This window comes from Fukomys damarensis, unplaced genomic scaffold, assembly GCF_012274545.1.
Source record: "Fukomys damarensis isolate Sample0158 unplaced genomic scaffold, DMR_v1.0_HiC HiC_scaffold_6, whole genome shotgun sequence".
NCBI classification, from domain to species: Eukaryota; Metazoa; Chordata; class Mammalia; order Rodentia; family Bathyergidae; genus Fukomys; species Fukomys damarensis.
This window is the reverse complement of record NW_022900918.1, coordinates 29519035-29541291: the sequence shown is the minus strand read 5'-3', so window position 1 is coordinate 29541291 and position 22257 is coordinate 29519035. Positions and strand designations below refer to the sequence as shown.

The following is a 22257-nucleotide window of genomic DNA, read 5'->3' as shown; positions in this document are numbered from 1 at the left end:
TTTATAGGAGAACAAAAGAGTTTCGATTCTTTCACGTTGAGTTTAGCCTAGCTTTTGTGTAGCAGAGGAGGTTTAATGAATCATTGTTTAACTAAGATCCTGCCAAGTATTTGACCATTAAATAGACTCCAGTGTGTATAGAGTTCTTCCCTGACAGACTCTTATTTGACTGTGATTAATTGGCATTGAATTGTTATTTAATTACCTCCGCAGAAATCTAAGAACAGTTTGTGTTCTGATTAAGTTATTTGATGTAATAACATGCATCAGGGCTGCAGAGGTCAGCACAGTCCTTATGACACCTTGCCACCAACAGGGCCACCTTCGTTGGTTGCTCACAGCTCATGGAGGGTCTCCATGTATCAAAAACTCAAGACAGAATCTTTACCTTTTACACACGTGGCCCAAGGTGCTCTGAGTGGGGAAAGGACTCGAATGTCAATTAAATGTGGAAAGGAAGCAGTGAGGATCTCCACTGAGTAGTCCCCCTTGGACAGAAGAGGTCTGATTTCTGTCATTCATCACCGATGGCCTTTTCTTAATGTATAAATGTACGGGAAACTCAGTTATAGCATAAGCCTGTGCAGCTTTTTTTGTGTTGAAATTTATTTGAAGTCATTTGCTGGGCTGTGTTAAACATTCTAAGCGGGAAGCCACTGATGCTGTGCTCAGTTTATAGTTGAAATATTTCACAGGTTCCTATGCATCAGGGACACTCACAGAAGGGATCGACCGGCTCTATGCACTGACAGTTAAGAGTGAGGGAGAAGAAAGACTGGGTGCATGTTCTGGTTTGTGAGTCTCTGTCTTTAGCGAATAGTCGACCCTAGGAGAGAGGATGGGGCTGCCCTTGGGGGAATAAAGTGTGGGGAGATGAGAAACTCCAAATATAAGGGAAGGGACTTGTATGGAGGGAATGGGCAGGGTAGCAAGAATGCAGAAGGGCAGATATTAAAAAATAATTACATCCCAAAGCCAGAATATGTGAATTTTTTCAAAAAGAAAGAAATTAACAGTGGCAGGTGCTATGGCAAAGTTAAAAAGAATGAGGACTGGGGACAACTAGCTACTGCTTTTAGAAACTGGATGAGTTTCTCAACTCATTCAGGAATTCACTGATGGGAAGAGGAGCAGGAGCTAATTTCCTGCAAGAGAAAGACAATGGATTGACTAAGAGCTAATGTGCACGCTAAGCTTTTCATAACCGACAGGACAAGTACAATTACAGCCCTTGCAGTACCTTTTTCAATTCTCACAAATATTCTCTGTTTTTAAAAGAATACAGCAGTTGACATGACTTCTACCCTAGCTTTGGAATGGTGCACTTTCTTCCCCCCAGCTTAACAAAAGTCTACGCATTTACATTTAACAGCCTAGCCAGTTTGGTGCAACATCTGTTGGCGGTTCCCAGATATTAAAATGATGCACGGGAGATGGAACTGACGATCAGATTTGGGTGTTGGTTGATCCGTTTCCAGCACACCTTTGGTTGCTTTACATAGGGTGGGTAGTGGGAGGGCCCATTGTCTTCAAGTTTGGTCATGTTCTCGCACAAAATGTTTTGCTGTCCTATTTTTGAGCATTATGTACATTTGTGTACATGCTGGATATAGAAAGAGCTGATTTTGTGTTCCTGATGTTAATTTCTATTTGTGCTAATCTCAGTGAGTGAGTCTGATGCTGGTGTTGGTGCAAGTGGGCATTGCTTTGTTTAGTTGAGTGCTTTATAGGCTGGTATCGCTGCCGCCATGTGGGTGGGAACACATTCTTGAGGCTGCTGGATATTTCCTGGTTTTTTGCTTTTTATACTCATTTTTTTGTTCGTTTGTTTTTGGAGATACATCGTGAGCGTTTGGCTATGAGTGACCATTAGTGGACCCTGGCTGGGAAAAATGATAATTTTGGAGACAAAAGTGGTACGTTGTTATGGTAAAAGAGGGCAAGCAGTTAGCAGTTTCCTGTTCTCTTAGCCTCAGAAGCTCTTAGCTGGGACTCTGTGTCCACTCTATTTCCTGTGGTTTATGGTTCTGGAACCCTGTGAAATCATACGCATGCTATATGTGTGGGCATTTTCCAAGGAACACCCCATAGCTTTCATCAGACCTGCGCTGTTTCATGGCTTCCCTTTGGGTGATGCCCCCACCTGTTGCTCCTTGACTATCTACATTTTGCTGACCATACGTATGTGGCACCGCACTGGGGCCCAGTTCACTCCTTCTTGTGTTGTATCCAAGAGACTCAAGGGTAAAGACAATGACTTGGTCTGCCTTCCTAACATTTTTGTTTTTAGTGCTTAGAAAATATAAAGTAATGATAATTTGTTGTAGCAAAGCACTTAATGGCCATTTCAACAAAATGATTTCCTGAGGCATATTGTGAGATGTGTCCACCCCTTGAAAAATAATCCTTCAAGATAACTTCCTAGCCACAAGCAACTTGTTTGCCCTCAGGTCACACAGCATGGTGAGGCCTAGGATAAGGTGGAACTTGGGTCCCTGAATGTCCTAATCAGTTATACCTTTTATTAGACCTTATGTCTTCATTTATCCATTTGTTCACTTGTTAATAGAGTCTTTCAGCCTACAGCAACTTACATAATTTAATTTTGGGGTGGAGTACTTCTAAATGTTTTACTTTAATTATGGTTAGCCAAGAGAGGATTCCTGAAGCTCTTCTAACCAGCAGTGATAGTCAAAGGGTTTTGCATCCAGTGCAGCAGGCAGCAGCCAGTCAGAAGGGGCCTGGGCAGTCGGCAGCTGTTTTGATCAGAGCCATTCACACCTGCTTAATGCCTGCCCTGCCCTTAACTTTACTGGCTCATCCTTAGTGGTAGGTATTTAATAGGGCTTGCAGATGTGTCCGATAAAATAGCTTCATGTCACAGAAGTGTTGACACGAATGGCCTTTGTGAGTCTCTGTAATGCTTGGTGTGAATCCCTGCTTGGCTACTTCACAGCTGGTATCCTTGAATTTATTTCTTTCTGCCCTGAAGTCTCAGCTTCCTCCCCTTTAAATGGGAACAGTATGTCAGTCACAGTTTGGACATGATATGTGTACCATGTTTGACCTGGTTTCTGGTGCCCAGTGCCCAGGGTATAGTGGTGTTTTGAAAACCAAGCATGAATGAACTAGAAGCAACTGAAAGGGTCTTGTGGCGTCTCTGCTGTGGCCAGGGCACCATGGTGAGTTGCCATGGGGTCTCTCTGTCACACAGAGGCAGAGGCAGGGCTGATCCCTGCAGCCATCTTCTGCAGAATCTGCTCCACTTTGTCCAGCCTGGCCAGGGGTATAGAGTGCCCCCAGCCCTCCCTCCACTTGGCCCCTCCTTGGTGCTTCCTCCTTACAAATATGGCTTGAGGAGCCACAGAAGAGCAGTGGAAGTTGGACTTCTTCCCTGTGAGAGGGAGGCCGCTCGATGCTTTGTCTTTTTCTACTCCCAGTCTGCACCTGAGTCCTTTCCTAGCTCAGCACATTTTGCGTCGTGCTTTCCACCAGCCAGGTAAATATTTGTCAACCCTTTGCCCTTCTCCACCTCTCAGTCCTGATGGATGCCATTCCTCTCACCTGGGCAAACTCTGCATTCACTATCACTCCATTCTCTGCCCTCCTTCCAGACTCGCAGGCCGTCTTCCATTGTGAAGACGTGTTAGGCTAACCCTGCCTGACCCCTGTACCTCACCGCTCACCGAGGGCATCATGGCTCTTTCACTGCCACTGTACTTGTGGTTGAGGTCCATGTCTCCCAATTCCTGCCATGGGTGTGTGCTCGTGTCACTTTGTGTCACTGCACGTAGTGTTTTCACTTGTGTGCAGTATCTCCCCTTATCCATGGCACCCATGGTCAACTGCGATCTGAATGTACTATTTGTCTTGGCTCTTTCAAGAAAGACAGCATTCACATAACTTTTATTATACCATATTGTTATAATAGCTCTATTTTATTAATTTCTTACTCTACCTGATTTATAAATGAAAGTTTGACATGTAGGAAACTTGTATGTGTAGGAAAAGGCATAGCATACATGGGGTTTGGTACTGCCCGTGGTTTCAGACATTCATGGGGGACTTTGCAGATAGCGGGGGACAACTGTATCCTGTTAACCTGCTACCAACATTAGATCGTAAAATGCCCAAATGGACTTCGAACAAAAAGACAGATCCTATGTTAATTGTAAGTAGCAGGTTCTGAGAAAGGGTAAAACCATTAGTATGAGGATGTTGTGACTTAGAAGAAGGCAAATTTGAAGGTGAATGATCGGGGAGACTATGAGGCTGCCCTTTTTTAAAAAATTGAATTTTTGCAAGTCATCTTGTTTGGATAGTTGCACCTGACATCTAGCTCTCCTAGGAAAAGGAGAGAACACACACATACATTCATTTACTCCAGTCTGTCGAGGCACATAATAAACCTTGAAACAACTGGTTTGACTGTATCATAAGTAAGAGACCATCAGATTTGGAAAATGCAGTGTGACTTTTCTATAAGGGTGTTCTTTCACATTGCAGAGCAGGTCCCTGCCGTTCTCCCAGGAGACACAAGCATCCCAGCACATTAGGTGTCTGTGCTGTTACTGCGACCACTAGCCCAGGGTCTCTTTTGGTTTGCTAGTGGCTCCCCTTGTCTCACAGCTGCAAATAGAGGAAGCAGGAGACATGCCTGAGACTTGTCACCAGAGCCACAATTTCCGGCTTTCTGTGGTGTGTATGCAGTAGGTAGGAAGAAGGACAAGGCACTCTATGACAAGGAAGGAGCCTTTAAGGGGCTGTTGGTGGGGGAAGTGGGCCTTTTCCTTGGTATCTTCTTAGGCCTGTGTGCCAGATTTGGTACCTTAACAAAGGATCTGGGTTAGGCTACCATTTAAACCTGGTGCCACCTGTTATGTGAATTTTACCTTTAAGTTCCAGCAGGAGTTCCTCCTAGCTTATTAAAAGGCTAGGCTAGAGCTCCTTGGAATCTGGTGACCTAAGGTACTCTAAGGTGCCTTGCACCTCCTGTCCTGTCTACCCTCCACCCTCTGTGTCCAGTCACGGGGCCTCTCATGGTCTGCACATGCAACATAATCATCCTTTGACACCACCTCTGAAGTCAGCCCCTGGTTCACTGTGTTGTGCAGCCTGCTGTCCCACATCCGTCTGTGACCCTCTGGGAGTCACTGTGCTTTTCTGGCTTTGCAGAGAGCCTTTGTGCTGTCGGGTCCATGTGTACCCAAACTCAGTCTCATCTAGACACCTCCACCACCCTTCTCCACCTCTTCACGGGAACACAGCCAGGTCAGCTCAGCTGCAGCATGAGGAAAATGACAGTGGTGACAAACCTGACCCCTTCGTGTGACAACTGATGCCCCCCCCATCAGAAAATAACCACCAAGGAAGATGACAGAAAAGATCAAGCATTGGAGGGAAGGACTTGACCACTTGCTCTTTGTAGCAGATAGCTTGCTTTTCTTTAGCCGGCATGTGTCCCACAAGCTAGGTGTTGATCCAGGCAGTGGGGAGATTGTACAGAACAAAGCTCTGTCCTGAGTGTACCTCTATTTTGTTTTCATTTATATGAATAAAAAAAGAGCCAACTGGTCTTGGGCTCCTGGGAGCTCAGGAGGGAATTGGAAAGGGTGGTCATTTATACACAGTTTGCCAAAAAAATGTATGCACACTTCAGGGAAAGAAAAACTTGTATAAATAGTTTGATACTGAGTTTATTGGGACCTGATGAGATTAATACAAGTTACTGTTGGCCTCTACAATTACAGGAGGTGCTCAAAGTGGTGGCCATTAGCTTCCAGACATTTATTATTGTGGCGAACTGCTGCTTGGTACCTTGGTCATTGAGACTCCTGCACATGCGTTTTCAACTTATTTTCTGAGGGCTGGTGGTACAGTGGATTTTTTTTATGATATACGACATCCTCTAGGGTCCACTACGTGAAGGTAACAACACCATCTGTTGAAAAAACATACTATTTTTCTTTCCCCTGAAGGGTGTATACATTTTTTTTTTTTGGTGGACTCCGTATATGTGAAGACAAAAAGGTTTACGTCTTAAGGCCGAATGATGACCAGAAATTTTCAGATTCTTCCTTGTTCCTCAAAGTGTGGCTCTGGACCAGCAGCATCAGTATCCATTGTTGGAAATACAGAATGTCAGGCGCCACCCAGAGCTCTGGAGACTCTGCTTTCCTAGGAGCCCCAGGTGATGGATGTGCAGAGTAGATTTGAGAAGCAGTGTTTGTCTGGAGTGTTAGATGACTTCTGATTTAAAACCATTCTGATGCCCACAGGTGCTCGAGGTTCCCTGCTGGGTTTACAGACTGTATTGTAGCAGTCAGAATTCATCTTTCCAGTCATATCCCCCTGAGGGACGTGTGGGAAGATGATCATGGGGTAGGTTCTAAGTCTCATAGTCTCTCTTTCAGTAAGAGCCACGTATCTTGTTTGTTTTATGAGGTAGCATTTTTGTGTAAGAGCGCACCTACTTAGAAGATTCCCCGTCTTTATAAAAAGCTGGGAAACCATTGCGTTTGATATGTCATCATTAATCCAGTCTGCCCCTGTCCACACTTCCTCACTGGTCTTAGGTGAAATGCATTCCACCTTTATAGAGGCCGTGTGAATCTAGATGCGAATTCAAAAGTAATGCACGTGAGAAGTAAAAGGCATTAAGTGGATTACACTGTGATATATTCTGAGAGTAACTGGCCAGCCTCCAGGGGATATCGTGAAACAAGCTGACTGTGCCTTCAAACATGGACACTGATTTATGGTCAAGGCTCTTGGGTTGATAGGGACAGAGTGTCCCCGAGTTGGCTGAGAGGAGAAGAGGCAGACTGGAAGGAGGCCGGGACAGCTCACAGGAGTGGAAGCAGGACCAGGACTGACTGCCCTGGAACTGGACTCGCAGTGGTCCCAAGGAGTTAGGAGCCACTGTCACAGGGGTGTGCTTCTGCTGTGCCCTTTGCTTTGGATAATGTGTTTGCCCTTCTGCTTTTCTTATGGACTTCTTGTTACTCAGAGGGGCCACGGATCATTTGACAGCCAGGCCCCAGGTCCCCTGGCTACATTTGGTGCCCACGCTGTGGGGAGTCTTGAGAAGAGTGTTGGACATGTCAAGCCTGTCCAGTATAGATGAAGAAGTTCAAGTGAGTTGCAAGTTCCTGAAAGCCATACTTATCAGCAAGCGTTCAAGGAGGAGAAAGGAAGGCTGAGAACCTGGGCTGGGAGGCTGTTGAATGAGAATCGAGGACCCAGGAGGTGAATAGAGGACAGAGTAGATCTTCCAGTTAGAACAAAGGTGCCTCCTCGGGAGGGCTAGAGAGCAGGTTAGGTGAGTACCTGTTATCTCCTCACTGTTCCTAAAAGCTTGATAGAATTGATGCGATAAGGAAATAAGGATGCAAATGAGGTTATTTTAAATGGAAAATTAAGGCATGTTCTTAATTATTTGAGATAAAGATAAATCGAACGTGTGGACATTTTTGTGCTGGGTCTTTGGGCACAAGTCAGACACACAGTTGGAGAAGTTGGATATGGGTCATTGTGGGTCAGATTCCGAGGCGTCTATGCCTGTATTTATTTATTTATTTCCATTAAGTTTATTGGTACATTTTAGGTAAACAGTACAGTTACATTCATCACTGGGATCTTGTACCTTTATGTAACAGATCTCGGTTCTCATTTTTCCCCATTCCCCTGGCCTCCCTTACCCCCTCCACCCTTCCCTATTTACAAAGACTTTGTTTCCATTTTTTTCTTTTCTTATTTTTTTTTTTCTCTTCTCTTCTTTCTTTCCCTCACCCCTCTCACTTCCCCTTCAAAGGAGTCTATTTGATTTCACCACACTGAGCTTAAGATGTTTTGGTGGATAGCTGTGTGTCGTGAGTATGCCCAAGGAGATCAGGAGTGATGATAAGATTTGGGATAAATAAACAGGAAGTGAAAATAAGGAAAGAGAGCAAAATACAGGGAATGAAGATAATGACTGTGAGCAAAGTTCAGGAAAAGACCCCCCACCAAAGTCAGCCAGCGGCTCTATCTGCAGGAAAAAGTGAGAGCCAGCAAAGGCTACTGAAGGAAGTTGAAGAATGAGATTGCTCATACTCCCCACTTCTACGGTGTGGAAATCCCCAGAAGGCTGGGCAGGCAACATCTGCTCATGACAAAATTGCAGCTCTTTGAGTGAGATTGGTCGTCTTCTCCTCACCTCTGACAAAGCAAGGTCCACAAAATGTTCACGAGCATTTCTGTTGCCTGCAGAAGCCTTCTTTAAAGGTGATTCCTATGTGAATGTCCAGTGGATGTCAGGGGAGCCGACAGGCAGCCAAAGGAGGGTGGAGTGGAGTTGGGCGTGTTCCACTTCCTCCTCTGTCTCGCGGGGATTTTCAGGGTAGAATTTCAGAATCTTCACTGGATGGAGTTTTGAAATTACTTCTTGTCCTGGAGATCTTTCATGCCCCTTCAAGTTCTAAAATCCTATAGTAATAATGACTAAGTCATGTGTGTGCTGCTTCCAAATTTAGATGCCTTTGTAATCACGACCTCTTTATCCTCTCGATCTTCAGCTCTGTGAAGTAGAGACAAATTTTATCATCTGCATTGTAAAGATAAGGAATTTGAGTTTCAGTGGAATTTGAGTACTGTGAAGTCCTCTCCCTGCCAAGTGTCAGAGGAGGATGAGGACCTCGTGCAGCCTCGTTCATGCTGTTTTCTCTGTTTCACTTCACTCTGTGAGCCTCCACAGTGTTAAAGGCCTGTTCTGACTGGAGAGACAAAAAAGATGGGCCAAACTGCCAGACCTCAGCAGCTCCTGTTTCCTTCTCAGGCTACTCTGGCTGAATTAGTGTAAAATGCTGTAGAAAGTCCAGCTGGCTCACTCCTTGAATGGCTTCCTTGAACCATGCCATGCACACAGCTATCCTTTTTACCTTCCATTCTTCATTTTGAACCCCACCTAGCCACCATGTTCTCTGCCTGGGTTTTCCAGTCCATTGTTTTTGCTCTACTAGATGGACTGTGCTCTTTGGATTAGACTTAGGTTTAGATTCCACTTCTCACCAAGACAGTAGTTCTTTTGCCTGTCCCCCTGCTCCTCCTAACATTGGCTACAGGGCCGTGTGGGTGCACCTCAGCCAATGCAGTAAGTGGCCCAAACTCAGCACCCCTCCCTCCAGGTGCAAAAGATTAAATCTAGGGTCTCACACATGTTAGGAGGCTCTCTACCACCAAGCTTATGTCCATTTTCAAAGGCCAATTCTTAGCAGAAGACTTAGGTTCTATAGCCATAACTGGATTTTAGATACGTCCCTTCTTTATATAGACCAAAATATGGGTATATACAAAAAAGTTCATCCTAAGATTATTTCTTCTTAGATGTCCACTTTTACCATCAAGGTCTGGTACGACTTTTTTTTGGCTGATATTTAAGACTATTTTTTCTGGCAAAGAATAGGACTCAAAAGGGAAGAACTGTTGACCCATGCTGTGCTGTGGAAGAACCTCAGAAAACTTAGACTAAGCAAAAGAAGCTAGAGATCACATATCTGATGATCCCACATACAGGAAAGATACTGATTTCAGTCCTGGGCACCAGGCATGAAGTGAGTCTGGCCATCTGCGTCAGTTGCTCCTGAGAAATCTGTAAAGGGTATGAGAAGAAGAGTTGTCATAGCAAGAGAAATTTGACTCACTCTTCGCATCTATAAGGGCAGAATAAGTAGCAGTAATAGTTTGATGTTCCAGGAAGGTTTAATACACATATGCAAGCCCTTTGTGACAGAGCCATTGGAAAATGGACTGAGCGTCCCCCCGGAAGCTGACTCCCCTTCCCTTGTGTTCTGGACACATTTCAGCGGGGACCACAGGTCACTGGGATGAAGAGGCATGGCAGGCGCATGGAGGGAATTCATCATGAGATTTGATTTGGAGACCTCTGAGAAAAAGGCTATGAGGCCATAAACTTGACATCACCGCTCTGATTTCAAGTCTGCCCTCAAAGCCAGGTGATAATATTCTGCATACATCACTCATTGACTTCATTGTTTCTCAGAGCAGCGAAATGTTAATTATTGAACTTTCCAATCTCACATTTTCTGTACTTAGCTAGTGAGTGAGAGTTTGGGTTTTGGAGTCTCTGATATTCCACGATTGAGGTAGCTATATGGAGAGATGGCTTTTCTAAATGATTTGTGTTTATATTGTATTTTATGCTGTTGTCAAAACTTGGGTCCCCTAGACCTTAAGATTCTTGTATTTAACAAAAGGTAAAGGAGCGATTTGCACTTACTTATCGTCTCTCTATAGTATTTTCATCTTTTTTAAAGAAATTTTTTGAATATTTCCTGACATTTTACACGGAACCACTTTCAATGCATCTGAATTTGGCCTGTGTTAAAAAATTGTAACCTTTCCATTGAAAGAAAGTACTTTAATTACATATTTAATATTTTGTTATTTAATATTTTGTTTTTCTTTCTTTTGGCGTTGACCTTTGGGAAGTTAAAATATAACTAAATAGGCTGTAGAGTGTGTAAGAATAGGTGGGAAAAATTGCCCATCTGATGGTAATGTTCCTCAACATGTGTGATCAACACTCGTCCATCCTCTTGCTCCTGCACGTGTGATCTGGAAAACTGCAGGCAGGGCAGGCTGGAAGCTTGGTAGAGATGCAGACTCTCAAGCTCCACCCCAGCCACTGAATCAGAATCTGCATTTAAAACACTTCGAACTTCCTCCCCAGATGGCGTGCTGCAGAACCTGCAGTCATAGTCATCCTCGTACCTTCTGTTTGTTGGTGAGCATCTGTTAAAAAGTGCCAGGCACTGTGACTCGCTTCTTTCATGGGCATGCCCCATTTAATCCTCGGGACAACGCTAAAGGATGTGATATTACAGGCTGAGAAAGTTGTTGCTGGGCCTGCCAAAGATAGCACTGAAGGATGCTTTACAGAGTCCGTATGTTCTGAGCTGAAGACAGGAAAATTGCAGCTCTGCTTGTCTCAGATGTGCACACCTCGTGCTTCCTCAGTGAGCCTGAGTGCCCCAAGGAAGAACTGCAGAGGCAGCGGAAGCTCAGCCCTAGACCCTGCTCATTCCCAGTCCAGTGGCTCCATGGTATGAGGGGCCTTGGGGGAAGTCCTCTCGGACAGACACTGACAGGAGCACCCGGGGGTCCCTCATCGCACTGGTAGTCTGGCTTCCCAAAGCAGCAGTTGGCACATAAGCTCGGGGTCAGCAAACACACTGAATGGGTTGCTGGCATCAGAATAGGCTCTGTGTGGGTGTGACTTCAATTTTTAAAAATTAAATAAGTGTAAAGGATAGAACCATGAACCACCTGGCCAAAAAGAAAACACACACACACACACACACACACACACAGGTTACAATTATAGTTATTTAAAAATGTACTAATTAGCAAAATTCTGATAACTAAAGCAAAGTTAGCCTAACAGTTGGGATTGATTTAATATTTTGCTATTGTTCACCTCCCCACTTTGCACTTGAACCGAAGTCCTAAATGGGACCTAAAATTGAGAAATGTTCTAAAATTCCCCAACCCAAATGTATACCAATAATAAAAAAGTAAATAAAACTTAACCCTTCCCAATACTGTCACTGTTACAAGACACCCCCTTTTAAATCAGGGCCACATTGTAATTCCTTGTTTAGTACCATTTGGTGGTATTTTTATTTCTTTAGGTATCATCCTCTTTTCTTTCTTTGCCACTGACATTGGTTTATTTCATATGAATGCATACTATATTAAATACATATGCATTTAAAATATTGTTTTGATTTGTTTAGGAATTGTTTCTCTTAAAGGGTCTATCTGGGGAAATGAGTAATTTCTCATATCCTGTTCTTGCAGGAAGAATTTTAAATCGTTTCTCCAAAGACATTGGACATATGGATGACTTACTTCCCTTGACATTTCTAGATTTCATCCAGGTAACGTAACAGTAATGTCAAGTTGTCAAATGGATAACTGAAGGTCCTATTTTTTTTTCCAAGGCTATTTCATGGGGGAAGGAAATAGGAGCAGGGCCCTTGGCCCAGTGATGTGTAATGTTACCTTAATGAAAAGCTCGTGTTTGTAAAAGAAAGGTGTGGCTGTGATTCCGAGGCTAAGTGAGCGTGAGTAATACTTCTTGTGTAGGAGTGGCCACGCAGTCCTGTCAGAGTTGGTTTGTGGCAGCTACATGCTGGGTAAGTGGCTCTCTGTCTGCCTCGCAGGTATCTGGCGTGGATTTCACTTCACTGTGAACACATTTCATAATATAGAAACAATCGCCTCGCATGGAAAGATAGCCCAGATTAACTGAATTATGCATTGTATCACCACAAAGAGCAAATATTTACTGCACTGTGTTTTTTTTTTTCTCCCTTTGGGAGGGGGATAAAACCAGGTGTGGTTACTTACAAAGGAAAGATTAGTAATAATAAGATGAAAATAATACTTTGTTAACAAGGACAATAGAGAGCAGTTATTGCAGATACAAAGCCTTTGAAGGTGAGCATGTTTAAGCCAATAATTTGAGTACGGGATCAAAGTCATCTCAGAAAATGTCTTTTTTTTGTTTTTCTAGGCAGCTTTTCTTTTTACACGTTGATTGCTCTGTCTTAAGGTATCTTTCTTTGAAAAGAGAAAAACCAGCAATGCTTCAAAAATACCTTCTGTGCAGCATTTGTTTTGTCTGTGAACTCCACATCCTAAAGATTGATGTTGGGGCATCTTAGCTCTCATCCCCTCCTGCTCTTTAATTCTGTCTCCTTTTCAGTGATTTGGGCCAAGGAGACTTTTTTAAATCCAAGTATTTATTTTGGAAATGTAATGGCATCTATCAAAAAGCAGAGCATATTCTGCAGTCCCAGCTCCTGTGGCTGACCTGTCATGAGTTTGAACCTTTTTCACTTTCCCTAAGTGCCAAGTGATAGTAGTTCTAAGCATGAGCCAAGTTCAGGGCCAAGAAAGGACAGTGCTACAGCCAGGGTCTCTGATTATGGCTCAGTCCTCTCCCCCATCCCATGGTCGTATAATCTTTAAGTTTATAATCCCCTCTGACATCACTGGCATAAAAAGAGTCAATGTTACTTAATTGAAAAATAAACTATATCAGAAAAATCACTTAGGCCTCCAGTGATGACCAGAAGTCAGTCGCACAGGCAGATCAGAATGAACATTTGCTTGCAAACAGCGTAGCGTACAGGGGACGACAGCTCTGTGTACCGAGGTGACATAACCCAGGACTCAGCTGGGATGCGCTGGGGGAGGAGTCCTGTGACTGTGAACAAGTTCCTCTGAAAACTCACTTTTTAAAATGTGTCCTGCTGGATTTTTGCTATATTATTTATCCCCAGGAGCAACCTTTCACTAAATAGTTTCATTCCTTACATAGAATGCAGATGACTGGTATGCATTTCGACATGATTGTTAATTACTTGGAGAAGATTTTGTGAAAGGTTCTGTTTCTTCGCAACTGCAAGCAAGGCCAAGGTTTCCGGAGCTAGCTGGCCCACTGTGTGCTTAGCAGAGTGAGGCCTGCTAATTAGAATCCCTTGAGTGTTTTTGTATCGGCTGTGGAGGGAAAGGGATGGATGCTGCTTGATTTCAATATAAAACGTTTTCAGCAGTGGGGGGAAAAGAAATTCTAGTCTTGCACTTCTGTTTAACCAGATAGACAAGCATCTTTTTTTATCCGCTCACATGATCTTGGTAGACTTAACCATTGTTGAATGCTGCTGGTCCTAATTAGCTGATTTCTTCAATCCACAGCAAAGGTAAATCTTGAGGTTATTGTCTCCGAGAAAGGTGTTGTATATAAAGGATAACTCAGTTATCAATTATGATAAAGATCTATTGTCACTTGTTTTGTTTGCAGGTGTCTTTAATAAGGCTTCCTATAATCCCTTCAGGAAGAAATATTTTCTCCTTTTAAAAATAGTATTAGCTAAATATAAAAGCGCTGATCCTTGCCATTGTTGTTGATTCTTTGAGGGACATTTCCCAACATTCATTGTTTAAATGGTTGTCAGGAGGAATCAAGTGAAACTTCATAAACAATGCCCTTCTGGTTCATCTCGCTCCGTGTGCAGAGCCTTTCTCTGGAGGATTTGCATTCGATGAGTGGACTTTTGACTGAGCTATCACCGGGATCATTTTGAAGTATTTGGGGCCCATTGCTATATTATTAGCAAGCAAAGATTTTTATTAAAGCCACAGAAATGAATTTAACGTGCCCTCACATAAAGACTAACAGAAATCTAAATGTAAATTGATTTTTTTTTTAAAGTTGGATAGAACTCCGTAGGGATGAAAACAACCCGGTGATGTTCTGGGACTCTTAATGGAATCATGTAAACTTAAAATAAACACTATTATGGTAAGCACATAGAATGAAAACTAATTTTCCAAATCAAATACATTATATTCAATTCATTTTCCCCAATCAACCAAATGTTTAAAACCTGTTAGTTATAACAGCAATCTTCTGGAAATTAATTAGAAGCCTATTAGCTCTGCTAGCTGAGCCGAATGAAAGGGGTTGCTCCTTACATTTCTAAATAGTCTCCTGAATTAAAGCGAAGCAAGGTCAAAATGACAATCAGCTAGACTCACCTCTTGACTGTTCTTAGTAGTTGATCTTTTTGGGGAAGGTGGTAGGTTTTCTTTTTTCTTTCTCTTTCTCCCCAAAAGACATTTTGTTGACTCTGTCCTTCAATAAATTAAAAAAAAAATATTTTTTCGAGTTCCTATCAGGCAGACCACACATATAGCATAAATGTTATCTACCTCAACAGTGACCCTCCTCTGGGCCCCTGAAACAGAAGTGGCTTTGTAGGTCTCTTGTGTAGTTAGTTCATCAGTTCCAAGGGGTTTGTTTGTCAGCCCCTTTCAAAATGGAGACAATAGAAAATTTCCTGTCTGCCTTTGTTCTTAATTTCATTAGCAAACCTGCTGTGACATGAGGGTCCCTCAGGAGGCACATTGTGACGTCTCTCATGAGAGTCTGTGGGTGGTTACTGCATGGCCAGCAGCTCCTCCCATGCACAGAGAAGCTTGTGAAACAGAGTCCTTCTACTCTCAGCTGCTGGGTTTGATGGAGACAACTGCATGTAGAAAGGACTGGGAATATCCTTGTCAGTCTCTGGTGTCACTCTGGTGCCATCCCATAGGATGTGGGTGCTTACTGGGCCATAAGAAAGCTGTGCCTCATCTGGGCTTCTCAAGACAAAAGGAACCTGGCAGGATATATAGTTAAAAAAAGGGAACAAAAATCAAAACCCAGTTCTTAGATGTTTGTGAATAGGGAGTTAAGCTCTCCACCTACCAGAATTTTTTTTATACCGAAGATACACATATGCGCATGCTTTACTAGAGAATTTAAATCAAACAGCCATAGAAATGAATAATAAATTACATTTTCCATGTGAAAGTTGTAATCCACAGCATGCATGTTTGATTGCTTTTTTTATAAGATAATGTTTTTGTTTTTTAAGTACTTGTCCAGAGCTGTAGACCCTTCAGGTGGAACTGCTGTCTCCAGTTGAGTCTGGTGCTGAGGAATTTAGGGGAGGGGCCTGAAACAGAGCCCGTGGTTGTGGTATGATGTATAGAGTTAGTGTGTTCTGTAGGAGCTGGATGGGAATCTGGCTCACCTTTGTTACCCTACGGATGAAATTACTGAGATAAGGAATTCTGTGTACAAATGTGAGCAAATTCCCTGGCTTGATAGAGGCTGCTGGGTATGTATAACTTTGTCCCTTGGACTTCAGCGGGGTTGTATTTGTGTGAACATTGGTGGGTTTTGCTTGTTTTTACATTGCTACCTGTCAGTATCCACGCTGGGGGAAGTGGTGACACAGCTGATTTTGAACGCGTGTGTCATTTATTGCTGCTGTCTTGCTTCAAAGTGACATGGGGATGGAGAGAGGTGTCTGGTACAGGTGATGAAGAGAGGTGGGCTTTTCACCGACCAGGTGTTTAGTGAGGGCGAATTTAAAGATGTTTTAAAGTGGACGATATAGATACATCATTGGGAATAGTTGATGGAGTACAAGATAATACTTACAGCATGGCCACCCTGGATTTATCAGATAAGTTAGCTGGGGCAGGCAGTACACATCTGGCATAGAAAGTAGTGTTCAAATATGGTTTTTTTTTTCTTTGCTTTTGCAGAAATTGTAATCACTTTTGAGTATTTAAAATTTTTAAGTACTAAGGAACTTAGGAACTTTTTCATTCTGTGTTACATCTCCAGCCCCACCCTTTTAAATTTTTTTTTGAGACAGAGTCCCACTAAGTTTTCTAGGCTGGACTCAAACTTGCAATCCTCCTGCCTCAGCCTCCCAGCATACTGGGATTACAGGAGTGTACCACCATGCCAGTCTCAATATTTCTAAAAACAAATTATCTTTTAAAACACTGTAGAATGGTTCATCACATATTTTTGTGAAATACAAACTGCAGCCATAGTACAACTACATATTTTTGTAAAAATAGGAATCTAGTACATAGAGACGTTTATCTAGACTGCAGACTTGAGTAATTAATGATGGTGAGAAATCCTTTGAACAGGAATTAGGTCTTTAAAAGATACGTACTTGAGTGAACCAGCAAAGAAATGCATGAATGAAACAATTGAATTTCACATTTTGAATTGTTTGACTTCCTAATATTGGTACAAACACCAGCAGCTTGAATCCAGTTACTCATTTTCTTAAAATAAGGTTTGGACTATTAGTAGAGCCATATTTATAATCTTTTATTGGCATTGTCATTAAAATGTAATTGTCAGAAATTTTATTAATACCTTCAATACAACTGTTTGAGATATTTGATATGTTTCATGAGTATATTTGCAATTAGATATATCATGAAAAATCTTGAAGCTTTTTCTTTTCTTTTCTTTTTTTTTTGGTACCGTGGATCAAACTCTGGTCCTTGAGCTTGCAAGGCAGGCGGTGGCACGACTGAGCTAAATCCCCGGTCCTTGAAGCTTTTTCTAAAAGAAAAACATTTCTTTTATAAATATATGATTTGTACAAAGAATTTGTAATTCTTTCCAGTATTTCTCACAGCACGTCCCCCACGTCACTGCTCTTACTGCACTCGGGCTGTGGGCCCAGTGTACCCAGAAGCGGCTGAGTCTAGAGGAGCCGGCCACGTCCTAGGGTGCCCTTCCTCCCTTCAGGAAACGTGCCCTCCTCACCCTCTGCCCAGGCTCCCACAGGGTCACCCCTTGGAGCTGCAGTGCTCGTTTTTTTCTGACTGCTGCCCCACGGGGCTGGGAGCTGCAGGGCGGCGATGGGAGGGCTTGGCCCATTTTCGTGTGGAGGAGACTTTGAGGGCAGGCAGAGAAAGAGGCCTGTGGTCGGTGGGCCTCACGGGTTGCCGGAAGCCCCTTGCTCTTCCCTGTCACTGGCTGAGAGTGGAAGGGCAGGTGGGGAAGGGAATTCTGTTGTTCTTTTTTAAAGGGCTACGCTGAGCGTGGAGTGCATTCATACTTTGATGATTGTACTCATCCTTGACGTGTTTGATAAACTGATAATTCTTTATTACTTGTGAAGAATTTATTCAATGTACGTTTTCTCAGCTAATTCCTTCTCATCCCTTAAGTGAAATCTCAGGTAATTTATTTAACATTTTGCAATTAATGAGGAAGCTCTGTTTGTGGTTGATTTTTTGAACCTTCTGTCTTTGCCTTCACTGCGGTGTATAGATTAGCCTGCCCCTGATCCTCTGAAATCAGCAGATACCTTTGTTCTTGGCTTCAAAATGCAAGTATCTTTGCTGATTTCAGTACTTAACTAGTTTTTCTCCCTTGAACCACAGACTTTAATAAGTCATAAAAGGGCGAGACTCCTTGGTGGATAATCAGATTATGGCTTCCTCTGAGACCAGCAGTGGAGTACCTGGCCCTACATCAGGGACCTGAACCCTTTTTTGACTGGATACCACCCTCTTAGAATCTGTAGCTAAGAAACTACCCGCCTCCTAGATGTGTGTATGTGTGTGTGCGCGTGTGCATGTGTGTGTATGTGTGCACACACTGTGCATCTCACATGTACCACACTCTTCATCCTTTAATGCCTACCACAAGTCTGTCTTTCCTTTAGCGACATTTCACTCTGTCAGTCAGCTTGGTAATAAAACAGTTACACCCTACACTAGAGAAGGGATCACATCATACTAGCCTGGGCACTGCACTTAGCATATGTCCCTTGCCTTGTCTCCTTGAAATCTCTGTTGTGGCCAGTGAGTCAGTATGTATGGAGCGCTTCCTGCATACCTGGTGCTTTTTTGTGGGATTAGAGTATAAAGCAGTGAGCAAACTGGGTTTGGACTTCCAGAAATTGACATCCTAGAGCAGGGATAGCTAGAGAGTAAACTAGTAAAAATAAATAAGCCAGGTTCAGCATGCTGCCAGTGCGTTCAGGAAAGGACAATGTTCAGGAGAAACTAAGGGGGTCACTTGGAGACTAAGGTTGGTCAGTGGAGTAGGTGACCCTGAGTTTGAACAATAAGAAGGAAACGGCCATGCGAAAAGAGCTGGGGAGGGCAGGCAGTGGAGGAGCAGAGCTACTTGTCTCCAGGAAGAGGAGATGTCATAGGCGGGCAGGTCTGGGCCACCAGGGCCTCCAGACCCACCGAGGGACTCGGATTCTGCTTTGGTTGCAAAGAGAAGTAAGCTACTGGGACATTTTAATCAAAGAAAGGACCCTGGGTTCATATCGTAGATCAAAAGAAAATGTCATGCTTATTTGATCTTCTCCTTGGGCTGGTTTTTGTTGTTTTAAAAATTTTCAAGTCTTCCATCACCAATTGTGTGTACAGTCCCTTAGAGAAAAGGCTCTGGGGTTGTATTTTGTGGAATCCCCTGAGAACGGGAAAGGTCATTACTTAGGCTTTCAGCCCCCAAGGCCACAGAGGCCAGATTGAGTCTCTCCCCAGATAGGGGGTGCCCTCTGTGGTTCAGGTGTCACCTTCCAGCAGCCTTGCTGTACCTGGCTGGGCAGTAGAAGAAGCTAAGGATGACGTAAGGTTTTTTCAGAACACTGAATTGACCCAATTTTTCTGTTTGGTTATCTTGATTGCCTGTGTGGAGTGGAGTTGTGCTTATCCAAGAATTCTTAAAATCAGCCTAAGTCTTGTGTAGTCCAAATCATCTGTGAGTAACAGCGATCCCAGATAACAGGTAACATAGGTAGCACCCTATGTGTCTGGCCTCATTTTCAATCCTGTGTTAGTGCAACCCCTCATCTCGTCCTCCCAGCAATCCACGAGCTCCACACAGTTATGCTGCTGGTCTCACAGAGGAGGGAAATAAAGCCCACGTAAGTGACTTAACTTGTCCAAGATCACACAGCTGGTAAGTGATTCACTGGAAACTTAGTTTTGTTTTTGAATCCTACTCCTGAGTGAGAAGCAAACGGTCCTTTCCTGTATTTTCATCACACCAGCGTTTTCTCAGGTAGGTTCCATGTGGAATCCCTACCATTTGAATTACTTATTGAATGTTGCCACCCACTCTTTTGCTAAAGGCAAAAGTCATATTTTGTAAGTGGTCCTGTGTAGCATGACCCCTGTGATGTTTTAGACACCAACTTTTTAGAAATGGTGCTATTTACTTATTCATTTGTCTTTAGAATCAAAAGCGGACAAACTTTCTCCCAAAGTACTGGGGACTTTTTTTTTTTTTTCCTTGCTAGTATTTTAAATTCCCAGGTCCAACAACTACTGTTTTCAAGAACTTTCCTCCTTGGCTTTGTCATAAGCCTGATCTCAGGTACCGTGGGTACCTGAGACACTGCTGATTTTTAGGTATGGGCAACAGGAAGAGGAAGACCCTGTCTTCCTGTGTTTTGATGCATATGTATCTGGGTGGTGGCATGCGTAGTACTTCAGTAATACTGTGTAAACAAGGAAGGAAAAATGGCTGTGACAAAAGTAAATGTAAATTTGTCCAAGTCAGAGCTTAACGTTGTACTAAGACTCAATAACAGGTGATTCTACATTGTACTAATACTATCAGTTGGAAGTGTAATCGTTAGCCTTTATCTATTTTTTAATGCCTTTGATCACAAGTACCTATATCTATCACCTATTTTTTGATTCCCTTGTGAATCTCTGGATGAGTGATCTAGATAGGATGAAGAAGGCAGTGACTAGTCTCCTTTAATGCATTCATTGCTTCTCTGCCCTTCTGGGCTGCATGTTGCTCCCTCTTCCCTCTGTAGAGCGTGCTGGTTTGTGGCTGCCTCTGCTGTCCCACCTGCCACCCCAGAGTCACTTGTGATTCTTCCCCAGCTTACTTGTGCTAGCTGTTCCTGTCTTTGAAGTGGGGTGTGGTGGAAATGGGGATGTAGCTTAGTGTGGTGGCTCTAGTTTCAGTCTCCCATTTGAAAAAAGTGGTTTTTTAGTTGCTAACAAATCAATTTTTTATTAGATCTGGATGAAATAGTAAGTGGCGGGGGAAGGCAGTTGGAGGACTATAGGAGTCTGTATTCAGCTTCCACGAGGTCTTGAAAGTCAGACTTGTACGTGTTTTCAAGTTAAAGCAAAACTTATAAAATTCTCTGTTATTGCTGAGCTGGCCATGTGTTTTAAAGTCACAGCAGCTAACAGGGCTTCTGTCACCTGCTTGGGGAAGTTGTCCCAGTGCTTCCTAAGCCACACGCAGGGAAGGAGGAGGCAGCACAGCTGACAGGAAAACCAGGAGCCTGGGGTGTTTGCAGGGACCCTACGTGTAGAACTGCTGCTTCAAGAGGCATCAGAGGAGATGGAGATGGATGGACGTAGCGGGGCCGATCTCAGAGCGGCTTGGGGAAGATGGGAGGGGACACTCCTATTGGAGACATTTACAAGCGTAGCCAGTGCAAACCTTTGGTTCTGAAAAGTGGGCCCACACGGTGGGTTGCTCATCCCCTCCTCACACCGTATCGCCACAGCGCGAATCTGTACACCAGCACAGATGTTCACTGGACCAACTCCTAAAGCTGCTAGGACACCGAGTGTCTGTCAGTCAGATTATGGTTGCTGGCAAAATTAGAGCTCTTCTGAATTCCCAAAGAAGGCAGAATAAAAAAGGAATGTACGTAGTCTGTTCAGTGGGCTTCTTCTAAGGTCATGAAAGAGCTATGGAAATTGCTCCTGTGGGTCCCCTTGGAGCATGAAGGTCAAGTGTGCTATCCTAAGTACGATTGTGCGTGGCTGGAGAGCACTTGTAAAGCAGGTGATGCTGAAGGATTGGATGGGGAGCAGCAGATCCTGGAAGTCCTACTTTCTAATTCTAGCGCTGGATCCACCTGTTCCTGTATGTGTCCTAAGTCACACACTGTGTCATCTGCACTATTGGGAGAATAAAGCCTCCTTCAGAAGGGCTGTTGTGAGGATAAAATGACATCACTACAATAAAAATTCATTGTTTTTGCTTTAGCAATGGAATGTCACTCTGGTGCCTAGGCTGGCCTCGAGCCCCTAGAATCAAGCCGTCTTTTTGTCTGTCTCCCCAGTAGCTTGGACTACACTTAAGTGCCACCACACCTGGCTAACTTTATTTTTATTTTTTGGCTGTGTAAGGGGTCTCCTTCAGGGCCTTGCGCAAGCTGGACAGGTGCTTTGCTAGTTAGCAATGTCCCAGTACCCTGCCAATACAATTCTTAGCATATCTTCCAACAATACAGTATTTACTAAATGACATAGTTATTTTTAAAATATGACATTTATTTTTAAGTGGGAAAAATAGTCTGATAACAGCATTGTGTTGCCTTATATTGCATCAAAATAATTCTTAGGCAAATACCAGATCCATAAATATTACAACAGTTTGTGTTCCAGATTCAAAGTTTGCTCTCCCTTAAGACATTAATCAAAATCAACTTTTTTTTTTAGAATAGACCATTGAACACTGAATATTTATATTCATTCAATTTCCACACTATTTCCAAAATTTCCTTGGTCCCCAATAACGTTGAGCAAAGAGACCAAATTTTCTAGAATTCCTGTAGTCAACATGGCTTCAAGAGGTCTTCTCACTAGCAAAGCAAATCAAAATGAAGATGCTGGGCAGAGGTGAGATTTAGGCATTTTAATTTTTAATTTTTTTTTAAAATTGAGACTGCTCCAAATATGCAAACTTGCCCACAGCTGCCCTCAGCAAAAACGCTGTAATTTACTGAGGAGAACCGAATTGCAAAACCTTTCTTCCCTACACACCTCTCATTCAAAAAAAAAAAAAAAAATAAAGAGTTTGGCCGCTACAATACA

The 22257-nt window shown here is 43.2% G+C and overlaps 1 protein-coding gene across 5 annotated transcripts in view; it reads left to right on the top strand.

The window, feature by feature from the left end:
• Positions 1-22257, top strand: part of Abcc4 (ATP binding cassette subfamily C member 4) — a 216336-nt gene that overhangs the window by 127307 nt on the left and 66772 nt on the right. For all 5 annotated transcript variants that reach the window (XM_010630726.3, XM_010630733.3, XM_010630742.3 and 2 more), the window contains one exon: positions 11860-11939. In XM_010630726.3, coding sequence (XP_010629028.1) covers positions 11860-11939 — 80 coding nt within the window. The remainder of the gene's footprint in view (positions 1-11859; positions 11940-22257) is intronic.